This window comes from Lathyrus oleraceus, chromosome 1 (assembly GCF_024323335.1).
Source record: "Lathyrus oleraceus cultivar Zhongwan6 chromosome 1, CAAS_Psat_ZW6_1.0, whole genome shotgun sequence".
Lineage (NCBI taxonomy): Eukaryota > Viridiplantae > Streptophyta > Magnoliopsida > Fabales > Fabaceae > Lathyrus > Lathyrus oleraceus.
In genome coordinates, this window is record NC_066579.1 from 342,165,246 (window position 1) to 342,176,744 (window position 11,499).

Below are 11,499 nucleotides of genomic sequence, written 5' to 3' on the forward strand. Positions count from 1 at the left end.
AAGGGGCTTAATGGTACAACACTAAAATAGCCAAAGTGGATACAATAAAACTCAAATGCGAATAAAATACAAACACAAAAAATATTGAATGATAAGCAAAATACAAATAAACACGTGAATAAACATATACTCTCAAATTGACAAAAACATAAAAACAAGAAAAGGATACCATACGATAATGTGTCTGCACTTTCAAAGTGGACTCTTTTCATCCATTTGGAAGTTTTTATGAAAATGTATGAGAAATATATAACCATCCTTATGGTTTCTAGTTGAGCTACAAGATCATAAGTTTCATTGAGATCTATGCTTTTTGCGAAATATCCACTAAGTTTACAATAACTCCACTAGCTCTGGGAACGAGTTCCCAACCATTGTTTCTCTCAAATTGATTTAACTTTCTTGAATAGCATGAGATTAATGTTCTTTGATGATAAATTCATCAATTTCCTTTGTCTCAATTTGTGAAACAAATTCCACATGGTTACATACCTTGGTAAGGGAGTGTTGAGATTCAATTTCCTTAGAAATATCTCCATTATCACTCATAATGGGATGGTCCTTAATGATACTCTATTCTTAAGATAAACATTGATTTTATTAAGTTGACTTCTTTAACTTGAATTTATCCATTTAGATTTTGGATTTCCTCCTGTCTTTGATATTTTTCATTCCCTTTATTTTCAGTTTTCAAGGATGTTCTTTAAGGGATACCTGCAAAATTGACAACCTTTACTTCTACTTATTAGGGGTTAGTTCATCGTAGGTAGTATGTCTGAATTCTTCCATATTCATGGTCTTTTTTAAAAACAAGTTTTAAAAGGATTTTATTTAAACCATGCATATAGAGGAATTAAGCATACTCTATTACCTTTGTTACACAACTTACTTAATATTAAGTAACTTGTGCAATAAAGCTTTAATTAATTATTTAAGCTAAAGGGTAAGATTCAGGATCTTACCAAAAATCAAAGATTCAATGATTTTGTCTTGTTGTTAATATGAAAATAAATTTCTTCCCTCGTAAGATTGGAACAATATAACATATTTATTTCTTCAGTTGTGTAGCTTGAAGAGCAACTGTTAGTATCATCATCTGCATCACAATTTGATTTTTCTACCTTTGCTTGTCAACTCTTTTTGTATCCTTTGATATTAGTTGAATACATATTATGAGAATACATATTTCTATTTTTAATTTAATAGTGCTCTTTATAAAAGTACGAAGGAGGATGTCATTCTTTTCTCTCATGATTTCTTTTGATAAAACAAAACATGACAAAGTGGTCGTCTTTATTGTAGTAATTGCATTTTAGGATTTTGCATTTAGATTTGTGTTGGGCATTGCAATTTTTGCTAAAATGTTATGTTTATTATTGTTCTTATGTTCATAACCAACATAAACCGTATTGTAAGACGCTCTTTGGTTACCTAACAAAAGATTCAAATTGTCTCCCCCTTTAGTGAGTTTGTGAAGCGTGTTTTTCAAAAATCAATTTTATTTTTCAAAATGTCACGTTCATCACACTTGATAGATTCATATAAGACTTTATGAGATGAGTAAGTGTTTTAAATTAGATCATATTGTCTCTCTATAAGACTTTCCATTTCTTTCAACATGTATATAATGTCTTTGAAGGTAGAGATAATTTGTTGTAATTTACTCATTTATTTTGTTATCTTCTTACAAATGAAAAATAAATCTTGATAAGAAAAGTGAGAGGCTAACTCATTTTTTGATGATTTTCCGTGAGAGAGAGGTTCACTTCTTACTTATCTGAAGATTCCATATCATCGTTATCCCATGATATGTATGCTCTATTTTATTCTCTATTGGATTTATTAAACTTTCTTTGATATTGATTTCTTCTCTAGTTTTGAGGCAGTTTGGTCTTACTTGCCCTTTCTCTCCATATGATGACATGTATGAATGGAAGAGAAATTTTCTTCACTTTGCATATGGAGCCTTAAAGTTTGTTTTTTGTGCTTAAGAAATTATTTGAATTTATGAAACTTAAATTCAATGAGTTTATTACTTTTACTTTAACACTTTTTTTCTTCTGGCTCTATGACTTTAATGTCTGTGACTTTTAGTATGATACTCTTCTTTATTTTTTCATCTTCTTCGTCATTAGAGAGTATTTTTAGTTCCATCTCGTGTTCCTACAATTTTCCAAAAAGAGTGTGTGTGTCTATAGTCTCTAAATCCTTATATTCACAAATCGCAACGACTATGAGTTTCCAGGTACGGTTTAGGCATCTAAGAATGTTTATAACAAGTTTCTCATTTGAAAATGTTTTTTCTAGAGTTCTCATATGGCTCACAATACTGGTGTCGCATCTTAGAAAATACGACGATTCGAACAAAGTCGCCACCAAACTTTATTTATTCCAATGAAGGAAAGGGAAAATATCGATAAAACCCTTAAAAGAGAAAAAGAAGATGGTTGTCGCAACCAAATTCGAGTTCGGGAGTCGATTGCGCAAGAGGAAGGTATTGGAACCCCTCACATTCGTTGTACTCAATGGGAATCTTTTAGTTAAATTTATGATTGAATGTTGGCTACCTTTAATTTTTTTCTTCGAATAATAAGAGTGTAAAAGAAAATAAAAGGGTCGCAAAAAAGGTTTTTATTAGGGTGTGCTTGACAAGATTGCGAGTCTTGCTCCTACATATCCTCAGGTATAATGAGGAATTCAAGGTGACGTAGTTCTGGGCAAGACAAAAAGATATTTTTGGTGTTTTTTGATATAGTGATTGATGAGATGTTGAATCTCGCTCCTGCATATATCTAGTGTGATGGAGAACTCAAATCTACGTAGTTCTTGATAGCCAAGAGTGTTGGTTGATTGATTCTAGGGGATGAATGTTTAGGTCATCTTCTAATGGTTAAACATTGGCTTGTTTGCTCATGGATGGGAGACTTAGCCTTTGTTTGTTTTATAGTAGAGGGGGTCTTGTTTGATCTCATTCTAGCAGTTTAAATATTTAGTTGTATTCTCGCACATGTGAGGCTTAAGCAATTGTTTGTGTATGCGTTAGAAAGGACTAAACAATGTCCGTTTGTGAAAATGTTTCAATCGCACGGTGGCGAGAAAAGATAGGTTAAAGTTTGTTAGGATTGAACACATGTTTATATCATATTCTAATGGTAAAACACGACCTGCTTACTCGAGACAGAGGCTTAAATGCTTGTTTGTACGCGTTAGAAGGGATTACACAAATGTTCTCTTGAAAAATGAGTTGTTGATCACACGGGGACGAGAAAAGGGTTTAATTAAAGGTGTATTAGGGTTGAACACATGTTTAGAACACATGTTTTATAGTAGAAGGGATTAGACAAATGTTCTATTGTGAAAGATTTTAATCACACGGGGGCGAGAGGATAAGGTTTTGATGTGATGTGTGTTTTTAAAGGTGGATGACGAATGTTTGAGGAGAACGAGATGTGATCCTCGAGACCAATTATTTGGGGTATTACAGGAATGTTAGACTCCAACGATACCTTTTTCATTCGATGTATTCATAAAATTGTTTGATGGTCAATAAACATTAAAAAGATCGTTTAAAGGTTCCACCAGAATGCTAGACTCCAATGGCCCCTCTTCTCATCCAAGTTATTAGGTTAAGTGTTTTAGAAACAAAAGGATGAACAAATGGCACTCCCAAGACGTGTGTCTCAAGACCGATCATTCGAGGATTCAAGGAATCAGAGACTCCAAGGGTCCCCCCCTTTCGTTTTTGTTAAGAAAAGAGTTTAAAATCATGCTATAATCGGGAAAAGATGATTCACATTATTAAGGATTTAATCAAGTTTAAAATGAATCATTTGGCGTTGAACCAAAGTTTTGCTTATTGAAAATGTCCATTTTAAGTTGTCTTATTTTTTAATATCAAGATGATCAACAATGCATAATTAAGAAACAATAGACAAAGTTAACCATAATATGCTCAAAGCCGGTTTGTGCGTAATGACAATATGAGTGAAATGTCATACGCAAGAATCATAATGTGACGAAAATGTCATATCGATGTTTCGAGAATTTAAGCGGCACAACGACATAAAATATCGAATCCACGGATAAAAAATCCGATTAAAAATACAATGAAGTAAATCAACAACAAACCAATACTATTTATATTATTACTATATTTACAATGTTCACAAGCTAACAACATAGTCTTAGCTAAAATTTATAAACAAATAAATTAACCATTCAATTATCGATTGAAATCAAACAATTAATTAAACCATATTAACAAAGCAAAATGGAGGGTGCAAACATAGATAATGAGGGTGATGGTGCTCAAACCAAACAATTGGGGCAGGTCCAAAACAAATAATAATCCTACAACTTAATTAATAATAATAATAATAATAATAATAATAATAATAATAATAATAATAATAATAATAATAATAATAATAATATATAAAGAAAAACAAAAACCAGTCACTAAAGGCCTATTTGATTGCCTTTTGAAAAATTGTTTTGTCTTTTCTAAAACTTAAAAATTAGAAAATTTGTTTGATTTATATTTTTTAAAAATTGTTTTCCAAAACTGTTTTAAATTTTCCTATTATCAAAATAGAAAAATCAAAACAGCTCAACAGTATTTTGCTTTCCAATTTTTAATATTTGGTCTATTGCTATGATTCAAAAAATATGGAAAACACCAACAATTAATGATTAATGACATTATTGTAAATAATGAGTTAAGTTGAATTATTACATGTATAATTAAATTCTATAATAATATTAAGTTAACTATGATAATATCGCTTAAAATTTTGACTTAATTTTCAAATATTTATCAATTACAACATTACAATATTTTTTAACTAAATATAAAGCACCATTTAAAAAACTTATTATATTAAAATTATAATAATATAAATACTATTTTAATTTATTGTATTAAAATTTTAAAATATACTCTTCCTAAAACTACTAAGAGTATATAAACCTAATATTGAGTACATAAGTGGATTTTAATATGTATTATTCATTTATAAATTATTCAATTCATTCTGACGAGCATTTCATTTTTTTAATTAATTTTGTAATAAATCTATATTATATCTTAATAATTTTATATTATTATAATTTTATATTTTACTATTAAAGAAAAGGGTGAATTATGTGGTGAAAGTGTGTCAAACAATCACTTCCCTTAATAAACAATTTTTTAAATTCATTTCAAAAGTGTTGATACCAAGTCTTATAATACTAATTTATGATTAATGTAGTATTATATAAATGACTATTTTTAGACATAAATTTCATAAATTTAAATTTTATTTAATTAATCAATGAATGAAATTAAATCTAATTATTGTAATTTGACTATTAATTGACTAACCAAAGTATTTAATTAAAAAAAAATATATTCCCTATGTTACTACCTCCGTTTTTTATTATAAGTGGTTTTGTAAAAATATTTTGTATCACAATATAAGTCGTTTTATAATATCAATGAATCATTAATGATATTTTTCCTATTATACCCTTAAATATTTATTATTCTCTCTTCTTTCAATTATGTCAATTTCTATTTTCAATACCATTAATGAAAGATAATTTTGTAAAACCCTTCATAATTTCTCTTTTTCATATCACAATTATTACATTTCTTAATACGTGTGAAAAGTCAAAAACGACTTATAATAAAAAACGGAGGGAGTAGTTTTTAAGTGTCATTTTTGACTTTTTACCTATATTAAGAAAACTAATTATTATTGTTACTTTTCAAACAATAATTCTTCTTTTACCTATAATATTCATAATTATTTATTATATTCATTTTATTTTTTCTCTCTCTATAATAATTACCTAGGAGTAATTTTGACAAAAGTGAAGTTAAAACTACCTTAAACTTTGCAAGTGACAGTTAAAAAATGACATTTTTTTAAGAAAGTGACACTTAAAAAAGAACGGAGTGAGTAATAGTTTTGAGATCTCATTAAAAAAAATAGCTTAAAGATTTATATCAGTGATTCAAACAGACACTAATTTTGTGTAATTAGTGAATAACCCCCTAATTTTGAGGTTGAGATATTTATATAATACTCCTTGGGTCGGGCTAAAAAAGAAAATGAAAATGTTTGCTTAGTTTCCTAATAAAAACGCGAGAGTGTAAGAAGACTCGATATTACTCAAATCATGGGGGAAGACGATTTTTTCTTTTGACAAATATTTCTAGATAGTTACTCCTTTTATACTTCACATGTCAGTCCACATATGTTTAAATGAAACAAGTCATGGATTCCAATTCGATCGGGATAACCTTTGTGCGACCTGAAATGTACTTTGAGTTACTATATTAAGTCCTTCTTGCACCAGATGGATTATGACAATTTCATGAATTTTTGCTCAATATCTATGCATATGATGCAAATGAGATTGTAGGATTGAGTTTTGTCTTCTGACATGAGGTTTGTATGTAATATTAAATTTGAGATTTGTATGCAATATTGACATTTTGCACTTCGAGATAAATTGAAGAAAAAATTAGAAAGATTAATTAAAGGGTAAAAAATATCAAAATAAGAAGAATTAGTTAAGCATTGAGATAGTTAATCGACAAAAGAAGTATAATCGATGGACAAGAAAAATGAAAATGATTTCCTTTGATGATTGGATTGTTGCTTCGTTTCAAATCTTTTTTAAATTTGTATATTTTGATTCAATATTTTATTATTTTTAATTTATTTTAATTTGAATAAATTAATATCAAGACAATTTAATTCAATAAGTTTTCTATAAAAAGATACGAGTCAATCGGAGGTGTATATATCACTCAAAATGTGCAACGAATTAAAAAAAAATTACACATCTACATTTTTTTACTATGATTATTTGAATATCCACCCTCACATATATTAGAAAACATTTTAAAAATATATCATGAATTTTACATTTAAAATTGAATATAATAAATATTATACTATAAATATTTCGAACTATATCTAGATTAAAATAAAATATATTGAAAAAATCATTATAAAATTAAAATAAAATAGTATAAATTTCATTTTTAAAATATATTTTGAAAATACATCTACCAAACAAGTTTTTTCATTTTCTCATCTTTAAAACAGTTTTAAAAAATAAGATTATCAAATAGGTTTTCTTTTATTTTACTTTTTAAAACAACTTTTTAAAATTGATTTAAAAAATAGTTTGTAAAGACTAAAAACTAAAAGCCATTCAAACAAGCCCTAAGTATGTGTTTGGTTACTTTAGTACTTAAGTATTTGATCATTTGTTCTACAAGGAGATTCTTATTTATAAAAAAGAAAAACTAAATATGTGTTTGGTTTTGCGTTGGATTATCACGTTCACGTAGAAGTTACTATTCGTGGCACAACTCTCACTTTAGTGAAAGGCCACAATCGTGAAAGTTACTTTGTTGACTTATGTGTCTGTGTGCTAGAAGTTAACTCACTTCAAAATTATTCTGACCTTATGAGACTGTGTGTTAGAAGTTGACTCACTTTAAAATTGTTCTTTGTCAATTAGAATTTTATAGAAATGTGTCTTGTTATAGCTCGTGTTGAAAATATCCACTCTCTTCTCTATTTGTATTAATACCCACTCTCTTCTCTATTTGTATTAATAGGAAGTGCATCGAGACACATAGTTTTACATAATACTATCTTGCAAGTTATCATCTCTACTGAATTCACCATTGTCGTTCGTTGGTCTTGTCTTGCAAGTTATCATCTCTATTGAATTTACCATTGTCGTTCGTTGGTCTTCTACATTTCTCTTCAAAAATTTCGTTCAATGGCCTTCTACATTTCTCTTCAAAAATTTCAAATTCAGTGTAAAACTATCAATTCTCTTTCAACTTTGAGATCTTCAAGAAAAATAAATTTTTATCAATAACCGTCTTCTAATCCATAAACAAAACCTCACTCCAATGACATTGTGAAGGCTTGACCACTCTATAATACTAGTAATATTTGCTAGATCCACCACTACACCCTATTCGGAAATTATATAGGCCAAAATTCTACTTTTCTACTACCAAAAGTGCACTTCTTTCTATTTATCCCAAAGCCATTATCTTTAACATTTAAGACTTGAAACAAATGTTGCATGTATGTGTGCATCCCCCCATCCATCACTATACACCAAAATAACAGCAAAAAGTAATACACATTTGTGTATACAAGATTTGAAGACCCGATTCATTGTGGATTGGAAAGTAGTTGTCATGTTGGATCAGCCCAAAAGGCGACACCGACCAATGATGGAAACAGTAAAAAAAAACTAGAAGAACAGAAAATCAATGGAATATGTATCAGCCGCAACATGTAAACTTTCTTTAATCCAGTGTTGGACATCAAATATTTCAAACCAAGCAAATACTAAACAAATTATATACTGATCAGTGATCACAAACCAGAAAGTTTTATGCAGAAACTATTCCAATCCAGTCCAAAAGACAAGTGTAAGCAATATCAACTTCAAAAAGTATGTGCACGGAATAAAAAAAAGCTCAAAGTGCTATTACACACACTTTAGAGTTCCTCCAAAAGACAAGTTCAGAAGAACACATGAAAAACGTAAAATAAAGTGACCATTAACCATGAAAACACAGAAACCAAAAGTGATTAAGCCAAGGATGATTTGCCGTCCGATGAAAGTTTCACCGAACCGAAGCACGTTGTTTTGTTCCCCCAAACACGAGTCCTCCACTGCATTGTGGTGCTCCTCCACCCATGTTTGGAGAGTTCCCGAGAAACATGTGCTCTGGCTGCCTAAAATGGAAACTGTTACCAGAAAAACATGTGCGGTCGGAACAGGTTGTGATGGAAGATTCATTATTGGCAGTTTTTGAGGAATGATGACTTCCCATCTCTGAATTATCTTCCTTTTGATATTTGTTTATAGAGGCAGCGCCAGTATTTGAACCTGTGACAAATTCTGTGCCAGACTGTGAAAGGTGTTTGGTGCTGAGAAATCGCCCACCGGATCCTCTAACCCTTTTCAAAGCATGCTTGTGCCGAGACTCATGAAGATATGGCTGCAGTAAGTTAAATGAGAAGTAAACCATCAGCACTGTTCTTCTCGACACATGAAATTTTTTGCTAGTTAATACGCTATCATTAAGTCCTGAATGATAAAATGAGAGTCCAACATCTTACAGAACATACTTTACGACATTTGATGAGTTTGTTCTGAGCCTCAAGCTTTGCTCTTGACTGTCGTCTTCTCAGTATACCATGGTATTGTTTTGCATTGACATAAATGGGCCCATCTTGTGCAAGATCAGGTGGTAACGCAACTCGATTGGATGGTAATCCCATCATCTGAGGTAACATTTGGGGTTGGTTCTAAAACATTAAAAAACAATGAAATATTAAGATATTACACAACAAATTAAAACATAAAAAATGTTTCATTTCAATAAATTCAAGCATCATAAAAGATTAATATACATACTCATTGAAACCAATAATAAATTAAATATAGTGTGTTAGTATCGGATCATAAGTGCTGGTGCGACGGAGCATACTAGTATCAGAAACACTTACAGCAGCCTGCGGGGCATAAGCAACTAATGGACCAGAAAAAATTGGATCGCAGTAAGGATAAGGAGCATGAGCCTGAAAATGGATGACAACTAGTTGATCACTAAAAGCGCAAGCAACAAATAAATAAAAAATGTACAAGTTTCGCATACCATTGAGTAATTAATGTCAACTTGTGAGGAATTGAACTCGGTATCAGAATGATTCAAAAATAGAAAAGGCTTCATGTAACCTTCAACAACACTGTCATTATGTAAAATTTAGAACTTGACCTGAGAATGGTTCCGTATTAGACAGGGCAACAAATGAAGTGAGACAAGAAAGATCAGAAACAACGTAAAAGCATGATATATAAGACGAACAAAAGATCAAAAACATTGCCTCTTGTAGGTAGATTTAATTCTACTATGAGTCAATAAACACCACAATGTCATACTTTAAACACCAAGTCAAAAATTTCAATTTTCTCCCAAAAACCGAACCAAATCAACCTGTTAAACTTAAACCCCTTAATGTAACTTCACTAACCACAAATTTGAACGCGGTGAACCACATAATTCAGGTATTCAACTACCTATAAATTTTTAGAACCAAAAGATACATTTCCCTTAACCAAATATACCAAAAGGCAGTACTATTTCTTTAGATTTACAAGCACTAGAATGACAAGTAGTGTTCACTGGGTCAGTAAGCAACATACTCAATGCAAAAACGAATCCGAAAATCGAACCATAAAAATTTACAAAAATTAAAATTATAACAACAATGACAATTAGCTTATAGCTGCTCTCATACTAAATTTCAGAAAACAGAACATTAGTGTAAACTTCTTCCCCTATCTCAACACTGAAATATGAAAATAAAAAAAATAAAAAACCTAATTTTGACTTGGCTTAATCAAGTTTGTCAAAAAAAATTCCCATATTATTCATATCAATCCCTTCAAATTTCACATACATTTTTATCCTTAAATCGATTTTCCATCAAATTATAACAATTCCCATGACAATATTATCCTACAATTCTAAACTTTCTCCAATCATCCCCTCACAAAAAAAAATAAAAAATTCTATTTAGATCATTGAAAAAACGAGAAAAAAATTACTGAAAAGTGAGAAAATTAGCATAACAAAAAAGAGGGAGAAAAAACAGAGTTTCTAAATCTGAAGTGACCTAAACTAACAACATTGCTGATCTCAAATTCCACATGCAAATGAAAAATACTAAAATTTAACCTCTTCTACACTTTGATCCCACATAGATAATATAAAATAATCACAAATCAAATTAAAAAATAAATAATAAAAAAAAAGGTAGGTAGTGAAGAGGATTAGAAAGAAAGAGAGAAGAGTGGTTGTTTACCTTTGGGATCTAGCAAGGATATGTATGAAGAAGAAAGACAAGTGACGTTTGAAGTGTTAATGTTGGGTTGAAATTGGGCATGTCCCCTTTATTCACACCCAAAGAAACAAACCCGCTTATATTTATCTCACTATTGTCAATGAAGCATTTACTTAGGAGTACTACTCTTTTTCACAATCTAGAATCATCTTTTTTTTTAGACAAAAAGAGACACGTGTGGTACAATAGATTAACAAGCATTATTAGAGGACAAATTTGAACCGTCCGATTGATCCGATATCTTTTATATATAAATGGATTGAGTTGAGTGTCGGGTTAATTCGACTGCTTAATTTGGATAATATATAGTTATTTCGACAATTCAGGTGATTATTTTAGATCCTTTAAAAATCAAAATCGACCGAATTTAATTAATATATATTTTATTTATTTTCATCTTATATGACGGACTGACTTACATCGTCATTTTTATAATTTAATAAAGATATTGTGTACTTTCAAAAGTATTAAATATCAGAATATTGTCATTTTAATAATTTAATAAAGGGATTGTGTATTTTCAAAAATATAAGATATTTAATATGAAATTTTA

At 29.8% G+C, this 11,499-nt stretch overlaps 1 protein-coding gene across 3 annotated transcripts; it reads right to left on the bottom strand.

The window, feature by feature from the left end:
* Positions 1 to 8,402: 8,402 nt before the first annotated feature.
* Positions 8,403 to 11,071, bottom strand: LOC127135542 (nuclear transcription factor Y subunit A-3). Of its 3 annotated transcripts, none has more exons than XM_051062210.1 (5): positions 10,908 to 11,071; positions 9,698 to 9,817; positions 9,549 to 9,620; positions 9,159 to 9,347; positions 8,403 to 9,037 (listed from the first exon to the last, which is right to left on the bottom strand). In XM_051062210.1, the coding sequence occupies exons 2-5, from the start codon at positions 9,770 to 9,772 to the stop codon at positions 8,660 to 8,662; spliced, it is 714 nt and encodes a 237-aa protein (XP_050918167.1). In that variant the 5' UTR covers positions 9,773 to 9,817; positions 10,908 to 11,071; the 3' UTR covers positions 8,403 to 8,659. The 3 variants fall into 3 exon arrangements, with proteins under 3 accessions (XP_050918167.1, XP_050918181.1, XP_050918173.1); XM_051062224.1 differs by having other exon boundaries at positions 9,168 to 9,347; positions 10,908 to 11,070; XM_051062216.1 differs by having other exon boundaries at positions 9,698 to 9,788; positions 10,908 to 11,061.
* Between the last annotated feature and the right edge of the window lie 428 nt (positions 11,072 to 11,499).

Bases quoted from the DNA above. Each gene is read 5' to 3' on its own strand.
- LOC127135542 (XM_051062210.1), bottom strand. From the start codon at position 9,772: ATGAAGCCTTTTCTATTTTTGAATCATTCTGATACCGAGTTCAATTCC. The intron at 9,621-9,697 runs GTATGCGAAACT...ATCCATTTTCAG, and splicing joins TTGACATTAATTACTCAATG to GCTCATGCTCCTTATCCTTA. The intron at 9,348-9,548 runs GTAAGTGTTTCT...TTAATGTTTTAG, and splicing joins CTTATGCCCCGCAGGCTGCT to AACCAACCCCAAATGTTACC.